Source organism: Nannospalax galili, unplaced genomic scaffold (assembly GCF_000622305.1).
Source record: "Nannospalax galili isolate Female #2095 unplaced genomic scaffold, S.galili_v1.0 scaffold5, whole genome shotgun sequence".
Classification (NCBI taxonomy): Eukaryota; Metazoa; Chordata; class Mammalia; order Rodentia; family Spalacidae; genus Nannospalax; species Nannospalax galili.
This window is the reverse complement of record NW_008353126.1, coordinates 2,829,935-2,847,969: the sequence shown is the minus strand read 5'-3', so window position 1 is coordinate 2,847,969 and position 18,035 is coordinate 2,829,935. Positions and strand designations below refer to the sequence as shown.

Sequence of the window (18,035 nt, the reverse complement as noted above, 5' to 3'; positions counted from 1 at the left end):
TCAACCGTGACTAATAGTCAATGAATCAGAATAGGATTGCATTGTACACAAAAAAAAAAAAAAAAAAAAAAAAAAAAAAAAAAAGAGAGATTTTTGGCAAGATTAAACAGCTAGAATGATCACACTATCAGTAATGGATGAAATATTCTGGGGGAGATTATAAACCACAAACAGAAGCATTAATCTGTTTAATTCTTCATTCCTCGTATCAGTAAACAAGCAGTATTTTCCCAAGTATTAATTTATAGATGTTAAGAAGCACCAAAAGTTTCACAAACAGTATCAGTGATCTCTTTAAATGCAGTTTCAATTATTATTATAAGCTATGCACAATAATAATTTAATGCAATAGGCTAAATACACACAAGGCCTGCATATTCTGAATTACAAAAGTGGTTTGTACAGTCACATATGGTTTTAAACAAGTATATATTTCCACAATGAAAGCACTTACAAATCTGTTAATAAAAATTACCCCAAATACTTACCCTGACATCAGCTTTTTAAATATTGACATTCCAGCTACTGAAAGCATTTTAAGAAATTTTAATGTCATCTAGGAAAATGAGGTCTTCTAAAACTTAACAAATACGTTATAAGCCTAAAAAGGTTTTAAATCAGATGCACTGACAGGAAACTTTTAGGTTATATTAAAACAAAAACAAAAACAAAACCCCTTAGAAAAGAATACTAAAACAAACTATCCTTTAAGATCATTAAACATTCCTTACAAAAACTTAAGTTTTATATGCCATCACCTTAAAAGAAATAAAAATCAGCTCATTATCTTTCATAACCTCTCAGACCACTGTTGTTTAAAAACTTAGGAATACAATAAAGCACATATCTGTACTTTCGTAAACTCAAAGGATACTTAGATTTGACATATTAAGCACCTACAGTTTATAGCTTATAATGGCACAAATCTACCTAAAACCTAAACAAAACTTTACCTTTAAATGGTCAGAAGCAGATGGAACTGCATGGTCTACAATACTTATGTGTAGTCATTAAAACTCAATAAGTAATTCAAATATGGTCACACAAAGGCAGGTGATTAAGGCTCAAATATCAATCTAAAATTGAAGACATCTTTCACTACATGCCTAGGTATCAAGAAGTTACTGTAGAAGACACGGTTCTAATACATGGTTTCCACAGAAGGTAACAAAATTTCAGAAAGCACAAAAAGTGTCAAGATCCATAGTTGGCTTCATCAAAAGCTTTCCTAGCCCGTTTCAATTCTTCATTCATGGTAAGTAAGTCTTTAACTCTGGCAAACTTCCTTGGGTCCTTTCGGATCAAGAATACAATATCTTCAACTTGCACTCGACCTTGTCTTCCAATTGACATTGCCTTGTGAGTCTAATACAAAGAAACACATACATTTTTAGAAATATTATATGTTTTAATTTCCTATTAAGTGCTGGCGAATGTGAGCATTTTCTCCTCTACTTACAGCAACTCATTTGGAACTGCCTTTCTATTCCTGCACCTGTCCTTTTTCTGCTGGGTTGATTAGCAGTGCTTTTCTTTGCTTCATAGGCTTCTTTTTTAAAAAATATTAAGGACATTAAAACTACCAGTTTTGCTGATATCCCCCTTTTTTGATTTGTGATATAATCGGGGAGTTTTGTTTCATTTGGAGTTGGGGGAGTTGTCTTGTTTTTATGATAGGTTCTTTCTATGTAGCCCAGGCTGGCCTCAAACTTGCACTAATCCTCCTGCCTCTACCTCAAGTTCTGGGATTACAGGCATGCAGCACTATGCTGAGCTTTATTTTTGTTGAGAAGAGGTCTTGCTATACAGTCCATGCTTGCTTGAAAAATCAACCTCCTGCCTCTACCTTCTGAATGCTGGGTGTGCTGGGATTATAGGCATATACTATTATCTGGCAGTTTTGTTGTTTTTGTGTTGTGTTGTTTTGAGTCAAGGTCCTACTATGTAGCTCTGGATGGCTTGTAACTCATGTAGATTAGGCTGGCCTTGAACTTGAAGTGATTCTCCTGTCTCTGCCTCTCAAGTACTAGGGGTAGAGACATGAACCACTATGCCTGGTTTTGTTGTTTAATGTGATGCTGGGCTTGGGCATTGAACCCAGGGCCTCAAACATGCTAAGGACAAGCTCTACCACTAATAATGTGAATATTTTCTTTTAGCTCTGGGGATTAAACCCAGTGCCTTGCACATACGAGACAAGTATTCTACCATCAAACTATACTATCAGCCATGTCTAAGTAATTTTACTTCTTTTTTTTCAGTAAGGAAATGATCCAAAATAGAGTGAAAACTCCAAAGAACTAAACACAACCAACAAACTCAGTAATCCCATTCCTGCTAATACATCCAAAGAAGGAAAGGAGAAAATCCATAAAAATGGTCATTCAAGATGTCAGACTCAGAGGCTAGAGATGTAGCTCAGTGACAGTGTACTTGCTAAGCATTCACAGGGCCCTGGGTTCAATCACTAGTATCACAAAATAAAACACCTGCTTATACAATAAAGAAATGACTAATTAGAAAATAGTTTGGGAGCTGGAAAGATGGCTCAGTGGTTAAAAGCACTGGCTGCTCTTATAGAGGACCTGGGTTCAGTTTCCAGCATCCACATAGCAACTAACCACCAATAACTCCAGTTCCAGGGAATCTGGTACCCTCTTCTGGCCTCTGAGGCATTGCATACATGCAGGCAAACACTCATACACATAAAATACAAATAATTAAATGTTAAAAATACTTTGAACTTAGTTGGTTGAGAGTTTGTCTAGCATACATGAAGCCTTGGTTTAATCCCTGGCAGCAAATAAATTGGGCATGGTGGTATAGCCTACGATCTGAGCCTAGAGAGATGAAGGCAGAAGGAACAGAAGTTAAGGTTATCCCTGGCTACCTAGGCTGTCTCATTAAAAACAAAACAAAACAAAACAAAACAAAACCTGAAGTGGGCGTGGTGGCACAGGCCTTTAATCCCAGCACTGGGAGGCAGAGGAAGGCAGATCTCTTTAAGTTCAAGGCCAGCTTGGTCTACATACTAAGTTCCAGGTCAGCTGGGGCTACAGGGAAACTCTGTCCCAAAAGAAAAAAAAGAGGTGGGGGATAAAAATTGAATGAAATTTCTGTAGCTATTAAAATAGTGATTAGAACACAAGAAACATGTATTATACAACAATAAAATGAGCGTTACCAGGATCATAGATACACAGAACATTGTATACTTTCATTTTAATTTTTAAAAACATTTTATTTATTATTTTTATTATTTTATCTGTATGAGTGTATTGCCTGCATGTATGTGAGTCCACCCATGTTGTGCAATGCTGTGGAGGTCAGAAGAGAGCTTCAGATTCCCCTGGAACTGGAGTTAAGGACAGTTTGTAGCTGGGAATCGAACCCAGGTCCTCTGCAAGAGCAGTCAGTGCTCTTAACTGCTGAGTCATCTCTCCAGCCCCCCATTTTAATTTTTTGTGTTTTTGTTTTTCTCTTGGGAGGGGGCTCCCAGGTATGAACTGTACAAACCTTTAAAAAATATATAACATGGAAAAGAACTTATGCTGGATGAGATTATAGGCAATATTTTTTTATTTTACTCAATGATTTTATATTATGTCTTTATAACTTCAGCCGGGCGTGGTGGTGCACGCCTTCAATCCCAGCACTTGGGAGACAGGCGGATCTCTGTGAGTTCAAGGCCAGCCTGGTCTACATAGTGAGTTCTAGGACAGCTGGGGCTACAGGGAGACCCTGTCTCAAAAAGACCAAAAAAAGAAAAGAAAAGAAAACTTCAAGGCAGTGGAATACATTTATACAATCTCCATCCTAAATGACATAGAAACAAGTAACTTCTACAAAATAGACACTCAAAACCTATCCGGTTTTTTAAAAGTTTTAGTCTTATCTAAGGCTTGGCATTTCAAATCTAGTCTTCAATTAACTAAAACAAGTTACCAAAAAAATTAAAAAGGAGAAACAAAAAACTATCTTACCATCTCAGTGATGAACTCTATGACAAGATCTTCAAGAATATCTACGGACTCAGTGTAAGGATTCTGGTCATCCCCAAACCCATACATCATACACCGCACTATGAAAGAACAATCACTTTGGTTTACATGATGGATTTAACAATTTCACTAGTACCTTTCCTTACCAACTAGATAGAATTCAACCAAATTATAAACAATGGCTAGAAAAGCATAATTTTGTTGCATGTATGTCTCAAAGTATGGATTCCAGTATAAAAGAGTTAACCAGTCTTATGATCAGCTTTATTACTTAAACCCCCATAAACCGCCCCTACTGGGATTCAAACCCAGGTCCTCTGCAAGAGCAGCCAGTACTTTTTTAAATTTCATGTGTATGAAGAGTGTATTACCTGCATGTATGTAAGTGCATCTGTGTTATACAATGCCCACAGAGATTAGAAGAGGGTTTGGATCCCCTGGAACTAGAGTTATAAATGGTTCTTAGCCACCATGTGGGTGCTGGGAATTAAACCCAGGTTTTTTGTAAGAGCAGCCAGTGCTCTTAACTGCTGAGCCATCTCTCCAGCCCCAGTCAGTGCTCTTTTTAAATTCTATTTTTTTAAAAAATCTTATTTTATATGTTTTGCCTACATGTATATAAGAGCACCCATGTGTGTGATTCCTGTGGAAGCCAGAAGAGGGTGTCAGATCCTTTAGAGCCAGAATTACAGACTGTTGTGAGCTGCTATGTGGGTACTGTGAACTGATCCTAGGTCCTCTTCAAGAGCAGCCAATGGCTGCTTAAAATCTGAGCCATTTTTCCAGCCCCTGAATTCTACTTTTAATATATTTTATTTAGTATTTTTATTTCATGTGTATTAGTGTATTGCCTGCATGTATGTGAGTGCACCCATGTCATGCAATGCCATGGAGATCAGAAGAGGGCTTTGGATTCCCCTGGAACTGGAGTTAAGGACAATTTGTAGCCACCATGTGGGTGCTGGGAATCGAACCTGGGTCCTTTGCAAGAGCAGTCAGTGCTCTTAACCACTGAGCCATCTCTCCAGCCCTTGAATTCTATTTTTAAAAATTACATTTTTAAGAGATAATTTTAGATTTACAGTTGAGCTGTGGAGTTCCCATATGTCCAATATCTAGCTTCCCTTACGTAACATAAATATTCATCAAATGAAATTAACACTGGTATAAGCACCTTATTTATATTGTGCTGATTTTTCTATTTAGGTCAATTTTCTGCTCCAGATTCCTGATATTCTGCCTCAGTGCTGAAGATCAAAGCTAGGGCTTCATACACGGTAGACACATGCCCTTATACTGAGCTTCAACCCCAGGCCAGGTCCAGGTTCCATCAAAGATTCCACTTTACTTGTCATGCCTCTTTAAGTTTTTTTCTCACCACTTATGAAGAATACTGGCCAGTTATCTTGCAGATTGTTCTGCTCATGATTAGGCTGAGGTTTGCATGCTTTTATATACAATTAGAGAGGATTCCAAAAAATGCTCTCACATCAAGGGTATATGATATCAATGTATCATTGGTGATGCTAACTTTGATCATTTAGCAAAAGTGATGTTTGTTATAATTGCCCACTGTAAGCTATTTTTTAAAATTTTTATTTAATGTGTATAGTTTTTACCTGCATGTATGTAACTGTACCACATGTGCGCCTGATGCCCAAGGAGGTCAGAAGATGGCAGCAGATCCCCTGAAAGTGGAGCTAAGGACAGTCATTAGGGTGCTGGGAACTGAACCTAGGTCCTCTGGAAGAGCATTAAGTGCTCTTAACTACTGAGTCATCTCTCCAACCTATGCAAACTATTTTTGCCTTAAATATTTGAGGAAGATACTTTTTTACCAACATTTTTATGGGCATAACATTCGTTTCACTGGAAATGGGAAACATATAAGAGGTATGAATTTGGAAGTTGTGTATTTGGTAAAGGGTCAGTAAAGTCATAAAAAAAAATAACATTGGGTGCTTTGCAATTCTGTGTTGTATTAAGAGAAAGAAATTTTTTAGGGCTGGGAATGTAGCTTAGTCAGTGAAGTGCCTACCCAACATGCTTGAAGGCCTGGGTTCAATCCCCAACACTGTATAAATTAGGTGGCAGTCTTGTGATCCCAGCACTTGGGAAGTAGGAACAGGAGGATCAGAAGTTCAAAGACATCTTAGGTTACATAGTAACTTCAAGGCTAGCCTGGGCTATATGAAACCCTGTCTCAAAAAAAACAAAAACATGGGCTAGGGAGATGGCTCACCAGGTGAGAGCACCTGCTGCCAAGCTTGACCATCTGTATTTGATCTCTGGGATGTTCATGGTGAAGGAGAGAACCAACTCCCTCAAGTTGTGATTTCCATATGCATGCCATGGAATGCGCAAAGGTGGCTCTCTGTGAGAGACCAGCCTGGTCTACATAGTGAGTTCCAGGACAGCTGGGGCTACAGGGAAACCTTGTCTCAAAAAGAAAAAAAAAAAAAAAAAAAAAAGTCATTTAAAACAAAACAAAAATATTAAAAGGATTTAGAAGAGCTCTCAATCATTAAGATATACAAACATTGGCTAGGCATGGTAATACAAGCCTGTAATCCCACAACTCTGAGTTGGAAGCCACCCTGGTCTAAATAGTGAGTTCCAGGACAGCTGGCGCTGTCTCAAAAAGAATAAAAAGAGAAAAGATATATGAGCATTTTTCCAGATGTGGTGGCAAACACATGTAATCCCAGGCTAAGGTAGGAGGAGAGATGTCTCAGCAGTTAAGAGCACTGGCCACTTTTGTGTTCGGTTACCATCACCCACGTGGCAGTTAACAATCCCAGTTCCAGGGGATCCAACACCCTCTTCTGACCTCGCAGGCACTGCATGACATGGGTACACCTACCTACAAGCAGGCAATACACTCATGCACATAAAATTAAAAAAAAAAAAAATTTCTTTTTAAAGACCAAAGGGGCTGGGAGTCAGGACTAGAGAAACAGCCCAGTAGTTAACAGCGCTCACATGGTGGCTAACAACTGTCCATAACTGCAGTTCCAGGGGATCCAATGCCCTCTTCTTGTCTCCAGGGTCACTGCATACATATGGTACATTCACATACACGCAGGCAAAACACATAAACATAAAAACAAACAAACAAAAAATGCAAGATTCTAATAAGACAAAGAGAAGGCTCTGAAGATTTCAAATTTTTGTCATCACAAAAGTAAAACAATTGAAATTGAACTAAGGTCTTTGCTAACAAGCAACAGCAGCACAAGTATCACTGTGGAGCACTTTTGGTTTAGGGATCTTCATATGCCCACATAACAAGAAGTAAAACCACCTACAAATCAAGTAATTAACATCAGAAAGATGGAATAGGGAGCGTTCAGTTTAAGTGAGGAATTAAGATATGGGAAAGAGCTAGGTGTGGTAGTACACACCTTTAATCCGGACAGGCACTAAGGAGGCAGAGGCAGGTGGATCCCTGTGAGATCTAGGCCAGCCTGGTTTACATAGCAAGTTCAAGGCCAGTTGTGGTTACAGGGAGACTGTTTCAAAAAGCCTAATCCCTCCCTGCCACCCCCCTAAAAAAGATATGGGATTTAAAAAATTTTTTTAGATTTATTTTTATTTTAGGTATATGAGTGCTTTGCCTGCATGTATGTCAGTGCACTAGTGTCATCCAATGCCCAGAGCCAGAAAAAGGGTATAGGATCCTCTGGAACTGGAGTTACAGATGGGTGTTAGCTGACATATGGGTTCTGGAAACCAAACCCAGGTCCTCTGCAAGAGCAGTCAGTGCTCTTAACCAAGGAATCATCTTTCCAGCCCCATGAGAAAGGGCTTTTGTTGCTGTTTAGAGACAGGGTCTCAAACAGTCCAGTCTGGCCTCAAACTCACTATGTAGCCAAGAATAACCTAGAATTCCAAATCCTCTTCTAAGTGCTGGGATTATAGGTATGTGCTACCATGTATGACTGGAAAAGGATTTAGACACTTAAAAACTGATCTTGCAATTTCAAGAGTTTTTGGTAACCCCTGTAAATAAACTTGTCATTCATAAATCTGTGTTGCTATACCTCTCAATGGTCAGCCATGACTATATGTCAAGAACTCTGAACAGAGCACATTCTCAAGGTACCTTCCAGTTGGTATGGACTTATGAGAAGCAGAAACAGCTTTTTTTTTTCTGCTGCCAAAAAATGGCCAAACTGTCTACTGAGTATGACAGAGGACCAGAATGTTATAATCTCTGTGCTACTGGAATGCCTCACACGCCACTGCTTTCTGGCCTGTTCACAGTCTTAGTCCAACGCTTCTGCTTACAGCATTTGGGAGATGGACACAAGAGGAACAGAAGTTCATGGTCATCCTCAGCTACATAAAGCCAGTCTCAAAAAAAAAAAAAAAAGAAAGGAAAAAAGGGGACAAGGCATGTACCTCAGTTAGTAGTAAAATGCCTGTTTTTTGTTGTTGTTTTTTTGAGACAGGGTCTTCCTGTAGCCTCACCTGGCCCAGAAGTCATTGAGATCCACCTGCTTCTGCTGGGATTAAAGATGTGCTTGTTTAGCATACACAAAGCCCCAGGTTCAATCCCCAGCAAGGCATAAACCGGGAATGGCAGGACATGCCTGTAATTCTACCACCAGGGAAGTAAAGGCAGGAGGATCAGAAGTTCAGGTTCATCAGCTATATACCTCAAGCTTGAGACCAGACATTAAGACCCAGTTTAAGTTAAAAAAAAAACAAAAACAAAAAACAAGTTTTTTTCAAAAAGTGATCATAGGGCTGGAGAGATGGCTCAGTGGTTAAGAGCACTGGCTGTTCTTGCAAAAGGCCTGGGTTGGAATCCCAGCACCAACATGGTGACTGACTAACAACCATCCATAACTCCAGTCCCAGGGGATCCAAAGCCCTCTTCCATCCTCCATGGGCACTGCACAACATGAGTGCACTTACATATATGCAAGCATAAACACTCATACACATTAAAAAAATAAGTATTATGGTGGTCCATGCCTTTAATCCCAGTACTCCAGAGGAAGAGTCAGGTGGATCTCCAGGAGTTCAAGGCCAGCCTGGTCTATGTAGTGAGTTCTAGGCCATCTGGGGCTACAGGGAGACCTTGTCTCAAAAAAAAAAGACCAAAAGGTGATAATCATTTATATGTCATATATACACATAGACACACCAACTTATTAGCATACATGATTCAAAAATTAGACAATTATGGTAGACATGGTGGTACATGACTGTAATCCAGGTACCTTGCAAGCTGATTGCCTCCAAACCCACCTGGGATACATAGTGAATACCTGGACAGCCAAAGCTATATAGATGTCAAAAATTAAGCTGGCCTTGAACTCACAGAGATCCACCTGCCTCTGCCTCCCAAGTGCTGGGACCAAAGGCATGCGCCACCACGCCCGGCCAAAACCAGACAATTTTATAGGCAAGTTGGAGAATATTGTCCCTACAGGCAAACACATTCAGAACAATAAATCTGCTTTGAAAGGATATGCTCAAAAGTTTTCTCCATCTATAATAAAATTATTGTGAAATAACAACTTACATTCTTTAGAAAAAAGTCTCTTTCTTTTACCCTGTCCACCTTCTGCACCGCCTCCAATTTCTTCATTTTCCTCCTCAAACTAGAAATTTAAAAATACACACAAAAATGTCAAATGATTACATCACATTTGATATTCCACTAATTGGCCTTTTCTTTCAGTTTTTGCAGTGCAACCAACTGAACTCAGGGCCTCACAGATGCTAAGCAGGTGGTCGGCCACCTTTTTATTTTATTTTATTTTATTTTGCTATGTAGCCCAGGCTGGCCTGGAACTCAGATCTGCCTGCCTTTGTTGCCTGAATGCTGGGATTAAAGGCAGGTAACACCACATCCTGCATTTTCAATAGTGGTATCAGACTAGAAAGCAAGCAGCAAAATAATCATGAAAACTTAAGACTCAAAGGGCCGTGGAGAATTAGTACATCGCCCTGTGTTTAAGAGTTCTCATGACCATAGGTTCTGGGTTTTGTCTGTTTTAGCCACTAAGTTGTCCTACTGGTAGACAATGTTACAGCTAAAAGACTGATACTGGTTTAAAGTGTATTCTGCAGTAATCAAAACACATACTGAACTCCTGTTAATACAGCACTAAAAACTTCCTTAAGTGAACCTAACCCCATTTTAGGACAAGAAAACCGATGCTCAAAGTTCAGTAAGTTGCTCAGAGAAAAGAGAATTTGAATTTCAGGCTTCCTGATCCCCAGTCACGGTTCCTTCACCGCCTTCACAATGAGTCTGGTTTTGTGAGAAGTTGGACCGCTGCTTCGTGTCAGCAGTATAAGCTCTGCCTCTGGTGATCTGTGGGTGTCTGGCAGGTCCAGATCAAACGCAGACCCCTTCCTGCTGGTGATGCCCAACATCCCCGCACTCTCCGCGGAACCCCCCTAAGGAAATCACCCGGCTGCAGATTTGGCCTCCGCACTGGGCCTGCGGGGGTGAGGCAGGCAGGGGGACAGGCGCGCGCACTCACGGTGGGGTCTTCTTCCTCATCTGCCATCCTTCTAAACCAGCAGCCTGCCCAGCCAAGCGCCCACTGCTTCCCACAAGCCGGCTTTACTACTTCCATGCGTCACTTCCCGTAAGGGGTGGGCGGGACCGGAAGGGCGGAGGTGTGGGGCTGCACCTGCGCGGGTGGCTTCCCAGTCTCTACCCGTGCTTCGCGGAGGTGGACTGGAACCAGGATTAAAAACAATCTAAAACCGGGCGTGGTGGCGCCGGCCTTTCAATCCAGCACTCGGGAGGTTGAGTTGGAGAATATCCTGGGCCACGTGAAACTGCGGCTCTAAAAACAACAACAAATATATATATATATATTTTTGTGTGTGTGTGTCTTTTTGAGACAGGGTCTCCCTGTAGCTCCAGCTGTCGTGGAACTCACTATGTAGACCAGGCTGGCCTTGACCTCACAAAGATCCGCCTGCCTCTGCCTCCCAAGTGCTGGGATTGACCTGCGCCACCACGCCCGGCCCCCAAAATAATTATTTTTTAGTTACATAGGAGGGACTGGAGAGAAGGCTCAGACTCTAGAGTTCTGTTCCCTAAAGAGAGTAAGACCATATAAGCCGTTTCAATGATTTGCAGTTCCACTAATGGGAAAGCATCGTAGTTTTTTTGTTTGTTTCTTTTGTTGTTGTTTTGGTCTTTTTGGGACAGGTCTCCCTGCAGCCCCAGCTGTCCTGGAACTCATAGTGTAAACCAGGCTGGCCTCTAACTCACAGAGATACAGCTGCCTTTGCCTCCTGAGTGCTGGGATTAAAGGCGTGCACCACCACGATCGGCTCACTTGTAGTTCTAAAGGAATTTAGGTTGAGAGGATTTAGAATTTTCTTGGGTAAACCTTTTGGTCAGAACAGTGACGGGAGTGGGGAGGTGGGGGAGGTGTCACGACACAGGACACCACGGACGATGACTTTAGAAGGTTGGAGCTAGACATTTAAAGTGACCTACAATTTAAGACAATCCCTCACAACAAAAAACTGCCCAGTAAAGTGCACAATGTCTTGGTCTACTGAACAGCCAGCCAGTAAAAAAGGTAATTATCTGAGACTAGAACTTATCCTTGTTCACATAAGCATAAAGCACTTTTTCAGCACTTTACATATGCTTTGAAACTTGGGGCTGGGTGGGGCTCATATAGCCTAGGCTGGCCTCAAACTCACTATGTTGCTAACCTTGAATTCCTGATCCTTCTGCTTCTATCCAACACTGGTCGGCTATATGTTTCAAATTATGGTAGTAATAGGCAGATGCATTTAGGAATTTTTTCCCTCTGTAAAAACTATGCCAAAACTTAGTGACTTAAAACAAACATTTAAGCTGGGCGCACTGGCACCCGCTTTTAATCCTCTGGGAGGCAGAGGCAGGCTGATCTCTGAGTACAAGGCCAGCCTGGTCTATATAGTGAGTTCCAGGCCAGCTGGGGCTACTGGGAGACCCTGTCTCAAAAAAGACCAAAAAAACAAACAAAACCCCAAACATGTAAGGGCTGGAAAGACAGCTCCGCGATTCAGAGCACTCTCAAAGGACCTTTGTTCAGTTCCCAGCATACACATGGAAGCTAACAGGTATCCTGAACTTCAATTCCAGGGGATCCCACACCCTCTTCTGGCCCCTATGGGGACTGGAGTTACAGAGTTGTTAGCGGCCATGTGCATGCTGGGATACGAACCGAAGTCTTCTGCAAGAACAACCAGTTCTTAATCTCTGAGCCGTCTCGCCAGCCCCCAGAAAGTATATTTTTAAATATTTAAAGTTGAGCATGGTGATAACGTGCTTGCAGCCAGGAGGCAGAGGCAAGAGGCTCACCAGGCGTTCTAGGCCGCAGCTAGGGCTCCATAGCAAGACTATCTCAGAAAAGTAAACAAAACAAAAATTTGTATCACAGCATTTGTTGGTTAGGAATCTGGGTTCAATTTTGGATCTTTCTAGCTCAAGTTCACTCATGCTACACTTGGATGTTGGCTGGCCTTGCAATCACATCTGAAGTGTTGACAGAGGAAGATCCACTTCCAGAATCACTTATGTAGCTGTCAGCAGTATTTGGCTCCTTCAGGTTGTAGGTCTAAGGGTCTCTGTTGTTTGCTGTGGCTTGCCCAGAGGCCTCCCATGGTTCTTCACCATGCGGTTCTTCCATGGGGCACCAACAACATGGAAGTTGTTGACAAGTAAGGGAACCCAAAAGGATACCCAGAAGAAAGATGCCGTGTTCTTTTTTTGACTAACTTGGTAAGTGCCATCCTACCATGTTCTTTTTTTGAACCTAATTGGGAAGTGCCATCCCATGTTCTGTTCAGTGCCTGCCCTGTTCTGTTCAGTAGGGGTAAATCAAGTGCAGCCAACATACAAGAAGAGGGGATTACATAAGGTCAAAAACCTCAGAAGGAAAAATCACTGGAGGCTAATCAGAGGCCACGTACCCATTAGATTATATTATCTGTGGATTTCATTGCATAATAATGAAGGAAATGGAAATATTTGTTATTAAGACAGACCATTGTAGGAGAGAGGCCAGGAGAGAGTAATGGGGTGTGTGTGTGTGTGTGTGTGTGTGTGTGTGTGTGTGTTTAACCATATGTTCAAAGTACATGATATGCTTGCATAACAATGTTAATGCTAAAAAAATCACTTTGTACAAGTGAATATACACTATAAACTGAAGTTCCATTAAAAAAGAAAAAAGAAAAGCTGTTCCTGTGTTAAAGATTCTACAAGGCCAACTAATTGAACTTCATGATTGTGGAGTTAAAACACTACAGACCAAAGCCAAAGTATCTTGGGCTATATTTAATCTCTTTGACTTAAGACGCTGCACTTTTTTGAGACAGGGTCTCTCATATATATACCAGGCTGGCCTCAAACTGGCTATATAGCCTTGGATGATCTTGAACTTCTGATCCTCCAACCTCCACCCCTCATCTCATGAATGCTGGGATCAAAGGTATGCATCACCATGTCTGGTTTACGAAGTGCTGGGGCTCAAACCCTGGGCTTTGTGAATGTTAGGCAAGCACTTTACCAACTGAGCTATGTCCTCAGCCTCCTTTGGTCTCTTTTGAAGCTATTAATTGCCCACTCCATGTTTGACCTAACCACCCTTGTATCTATCAAACCTTAATTTTATTTTATTATATTTGTTATTTTTATTTTATGTATATGAATGTATTGCCTATACGTATGTAAGTGCACCTATGTCATGCAATGCCCACAAAGGTCAGAAAAGAGCATCAAATCCCCTGTGGACCTGGAGTTACAGACAGTTGTTATCTTCCATGTGCATGCTAGGAACTGAACCCAGGCCCTCTGCAAGAGCAATCAGTGCTCTTAACCACTAAGCCGTCTCTCCAGCCCCCAAACCTTTAAAATGTATTTTTGGGGGGGTCTTTTTGAGACAGAGTCTCTCTGTTAGCTCCAGCTGACCTGGAACTTGCTATGTAGACCAGGTTGGCCTTGTACTCACAGAGATCCACCAGACTATGCCTTCCAAGTACTGGAATTAAAGGCATGTGCTATCACCCCCTACTTTAAAAAATATTTTATTATGTCTATTTTATTTGTTTTATTGTAATGCCTACAAGTAGGTAGGTGCAGCCATGTTGAGCAATGCCTGAGGTGGTCAGAAGAAGGCATCAGATCCCTTGGAACTGGAGTTACAGATGGTTGTCAGCCGTCATGTTGGTGTTGGGAATCAAACTGGAGTCCCCTGCAAAGTGTCCTTAACCACTGAGCCATCTCTCCAGCCCCTCCATGCCCTACTTTTAAAATGTATTTTTAAAAAAAATTTTTTTACTATTTTTATTTTATGTGTATGCATGTATTGCCTGCATGGTAAGTGCACCCCTTTCATGCAATGCGTGCAGAGGTCAAAAGAGGCTGTTGAATCCCCTGGGACTGGAGTTATGGACAGTTGTTAGCTGCTGTGTGGGTGCTGGGATTCGAACCTAGGTCTTCTGCAAGAACAACCAGTGTTCTTAACCACTGAGCCATCTCTCCAGCCCCTAAAATGTATTCTTAATGGACCATTAGTTTCTGCGGCCACCACTAGCTGCAGCCACCCCTCCACTCTCTGGGTGTTGTCTCCAGGTGCCACCTGCAGCCGCTCTCCATTCACTTGGTGCTGATCACATGGGCGCTGCCTCCGATTGCTTGGGCACCTCCTCCTGGGTGCCACCTCCAATGCACGGGCACCGCCTGTGATCTCAGGGGTGCTGCCCTTCGCTCCTTGCTACAGCTGCAAGCTGTCACTGCTCTTCTGCTAGCCGGGTGCTGGGGCCACTCTTCTGCTCACCCAGCGCTGCCTCTTATCGTCACTACTTCTGCCCGGTCCTGGACCCCAGGGCTGGTGAGGAGACTGTGTCAGCAGAGCCGCATTCAGACACAGGAGACCAGGTTCATTGACACAGATCTGGTTTATTGAAGAAGGGCACAAGTTTATGTAGGGGTAGGGGTCCAATCAAGCAGTTACAACTCAGGTCTTTGGCAGGGCTGTGACATCATGAGCCAGACACCTCGTTAGCGTAATGGGTTTTAGGTTACTTAGGTTCAGGTTTCCTTATGGGGCCTGGTTTCCTGGGAATCACGTGACCCAGGCTAAGTGTTGAATTTGGGATCTCAAGGGTGGTGATTAGGGAGTGGCAAGCTCTAGGCATCAGTCTCGTGATCTGCCAATGGGAGCAAATGTCACAAGGCCTTCCTTGTGGCTCCAGCAGTCAGGCTGTTGCCTCAGGTCAGCTGTGTGGCTGTCATTAAGACTTTCACCCTAGGCTCAAGCCTGTCTCCCACAAGTTTCCACCAATCCAAAAGCTAAGAATGGCATCACATAGCATCTGAAACCTGTAACAGTTTTCCCTGCTTTGCTGTAACCTGCCTACCTGTAGTCCTCACTGACATATTTGGCAAATGTCTTGATTTATAACTTTGTTCTGTAACTAGTAAAATCTCATGTAACTACTTCCACAGTGTAACTTGCATTTTGGGGCAACCTGAATCCATATTCCCAGGCCATGATCACTCATATTTGGCTCGAGATTAAACCATCTATTTCTTTTGAAGTAAGAGCTGTGTTTTTGCATCAAGAACATTAATTTAAATTTTTTCAAAGAAAAATAGGGGTTAAGAGATGGCTCGGTGGGTAAGATTGCTTGCTGTGCAAGCATGAGGACCTGTGTTTGGAGCCCATCACCCAGAGAATGAACTTCAAAGCTCAGAAGCTCTCGGGAGGTCTTGAAGCAAAGGAGCCATCTCTTCTTCTCTCTTCCTTTCCTTCCCTTTCCCCTCTCTACAAGATCACTTTAACAAGGGAACCACCTCAAATAAGAGCTAATTATAATTTGAATTAAGGCAAAAGGGAAGGAGAGAAGGAATTGATTTAGGAAAAATGTAAAAGATGGAATTTCTTGGTTTTTCTTTTTTTTGCATTTTGAGAGAGGGTCTCCCTGTAACCCCAGCTGGCTTAGAACTTGCTATGTAGACCAGACTGACCTTGAACTCACAGACTTCTGCCTGCTTCTGCTTCTTGAGTGCTGGGATTAAGGCTTGCACCACTACGCCCAGACCCACAGAGAAACTGAGACTACAGAAAATGCCATGAGAGACAGCAACACTGTCGGGAGCCGCTAATCATTGAGCTGCAGCAGCCTCATTTACTGAGTTTGTGTCATGCAAACCAGTACTTAACCTGCCCATTCAGGAGGAAGAAGTTTTCTGGAGAGCCTCATAATACCTGACCTTGAGGCATTAGTGGTAAACAAAAGGATCCAAGAAGCCTTTGATCTGACCTCTCCCTGACCCTCAGATACAGGTGGGGAAATACAGCAGTTGTAACTAATTGAGTTCTTCGGTATAAAAAGACACCGAGGCTGGCAGTATTCACTGTGAGCCCTCCCAAGAAGTGTCTTTTCTGTCTCCTTTCCTTTCTTTCAATCCTCACTCCCCCTTTCAGGTACTGTCCGTTTTGGCCGGCTGGCACCGGCACAACACAATGGTGAACATTTAAAGACTACATAGGCAAGAGAGAAGGAAAACAAAAGAACCTTAGAAAATAGTTCAAAGAGTAGGAAAACATAATAAAAGGAAAATGAAAAGGAGGAGAGGGAGGAAGGGAATAAAGATAGATCTTGGAAACCAGAAGGGGGAAAAATTTTTTTAAAAGAAGCAGTTGGTCATGAATTTCAAAGCCACAGATTGAAGTTAATTTAGGAAAAATCCTTGGCTGTGATTGAAATGGTAAAACTAACTCCATTTTGCTCTAGCTGACATTGGCTTTACCCTGTGTTTCTGCCCAGCCATTCCCACTGCAGCCAGCTGGGCAGAACATCTCATGTAGGTAGTTTCAGGAAGTACATTGTTTCTGCAATGGGAAACTTACAAGTAGCCAGGTAGCATGTCCAGGAGCACATCCTCCCTCCCAGCTATACATCTCCATGGAGCCCATTGTTTCTACAATTCTGAAAAACTGGTTTGTGCCTTACAGAAGCTTTTTGTTAACTGAGAACCTCGTTGTTAACTGACCCGCCCCTGGTCTGGTGTAACTATGGTGATCTGATGTAACTATGGTTATTGGCTTTGCCCCTGGAATGATGTAATTCTGGTTTTAAACTTTATAAACCCTGCCCTGATGCTTCTGGGGGTCAAGAGGTCTTTTGGGCATTAGCCCCTTCTCTGAGAGTTGGTTATTAATAAAGGACTCCTAATTCAACCATCACTATGTAGCATTCCTCTGTGCATCTTGCTTAGTAGTACAATGATAATTAGGAGATAAGAGAATAATCTGGAGAAAATGGAGGCTGGTGGTAAGGATAGAAGGTAGGAGATAAAAAGCTTAAAGAATAAGTATATACTGCAGTTGGACACAGAAGAGTAGAAAAGCAAAGCAAGTGGACTGGAGATGCATCTAGTGGTATAGCACTTGCCTAGCATGCATGAGGCCCTGGGTTCAAGCCCCAGAACCCCCTCCAAAAAGGCAAAAGGGAGCATACCCTTAAGAGGACTATAAAATCGAGGAAAGTGGACTTTGAATAAATGATTACTGAACAAATGAGTTTGACCAGACACTTAGCTAATTGTTCAAAAAAGCAAGGTTTTCATTATAGCAAAGAAGAAATGGTTAAAGGAAAGAGCAAAGGTAAGAGATTTGTTCATAAAAGAGTAGAGTCAGCAAAGAGGCAGACAGGAGTAACTGAGAGAAGGGAAAAGTTTTGCTGAGCTGTTCTGAGAATAATTTGGGTGTGACTGATACATTATTTATATATATTGGGGTTTTTTGAGACAGGGTCTCCCTATAGCCCCAGCTGGCCTGAAACTTACTACGTAGACTAGGCTGGCCTCGATGTTACCACCTGTCTCTGCCTCTTTAGAGTTGGAATTAAAGGCATGTGCCACCATGCCTGGCTCCAAAATAATTTTTAAGTTATGGAAAGTAATGGGTTTCATTAGCACATTTTCATACAAATAATTCTATCTTGTTCTAATTTGTCTCCTGTCCTCCCTATATTTCACACTTT

The 18,035-nt window shown here is 41.9% G+C and overlaps 1 protein-coding gene and 1 pseudogene across 1 annotated transcript; one reads left to right on the top strand and one right to left on the bottom strand.

Annotated features, from left to right (window-relative positions):
* Nucleotides 1-673, top strand: part of LOC103747873 — an 8,901-nt pseudogene extending 8,228 nt beyond the window's left edge.
* Nucleotides 290-10,602, bottom strand: Taf13 (TATA-box binding protein associated factor 13). The gene is made up of 4 exons (XM_008850409.3): nt 10,508-10,602; nt 9,538-9,616; nt 3,984-4,081; nt 290-1,365 (listed from the first exon to the last, which is right to left on the bottom strand). Exons 1-4 carry the CDS (start codon nt 10,532-10,534, stop codon nt 1,195-1,197), a joined length of 375 nt encoding a protein of 124 aa, XP_008848631.1. The 5' UTR covers nt 10,535-10,602; the 3' UTR covers nt 290-1,194.
* Between the last annotated feature and the right edge of the window lie 7,433 nt (nt 10,603-18,035).

Excerpts from the sequence above, each read along its gene's own strand:
- Taf13 (XM_008850409.3), bottom strand. The coding sequence starts at position 10,534 with ATGGCAGATGAGGAAGAAGACCCCACC. Across the intron at positions 9,617-10,507 it reads ATGAGGAAGAAGACCCCACC|TTTGAGGAGGAAAATGAAGA; the intron begins GTGAGTGCGCGC and ends TTAAATTTCTAG. Across the intron at positions 1,366-3,983 it reads TAGAGTTCATCACTGAGATG|ACTCACAAGGCAATGTCAAT; the intron begins GTAAGATAGTTT and ends TCTTTGTATTAG.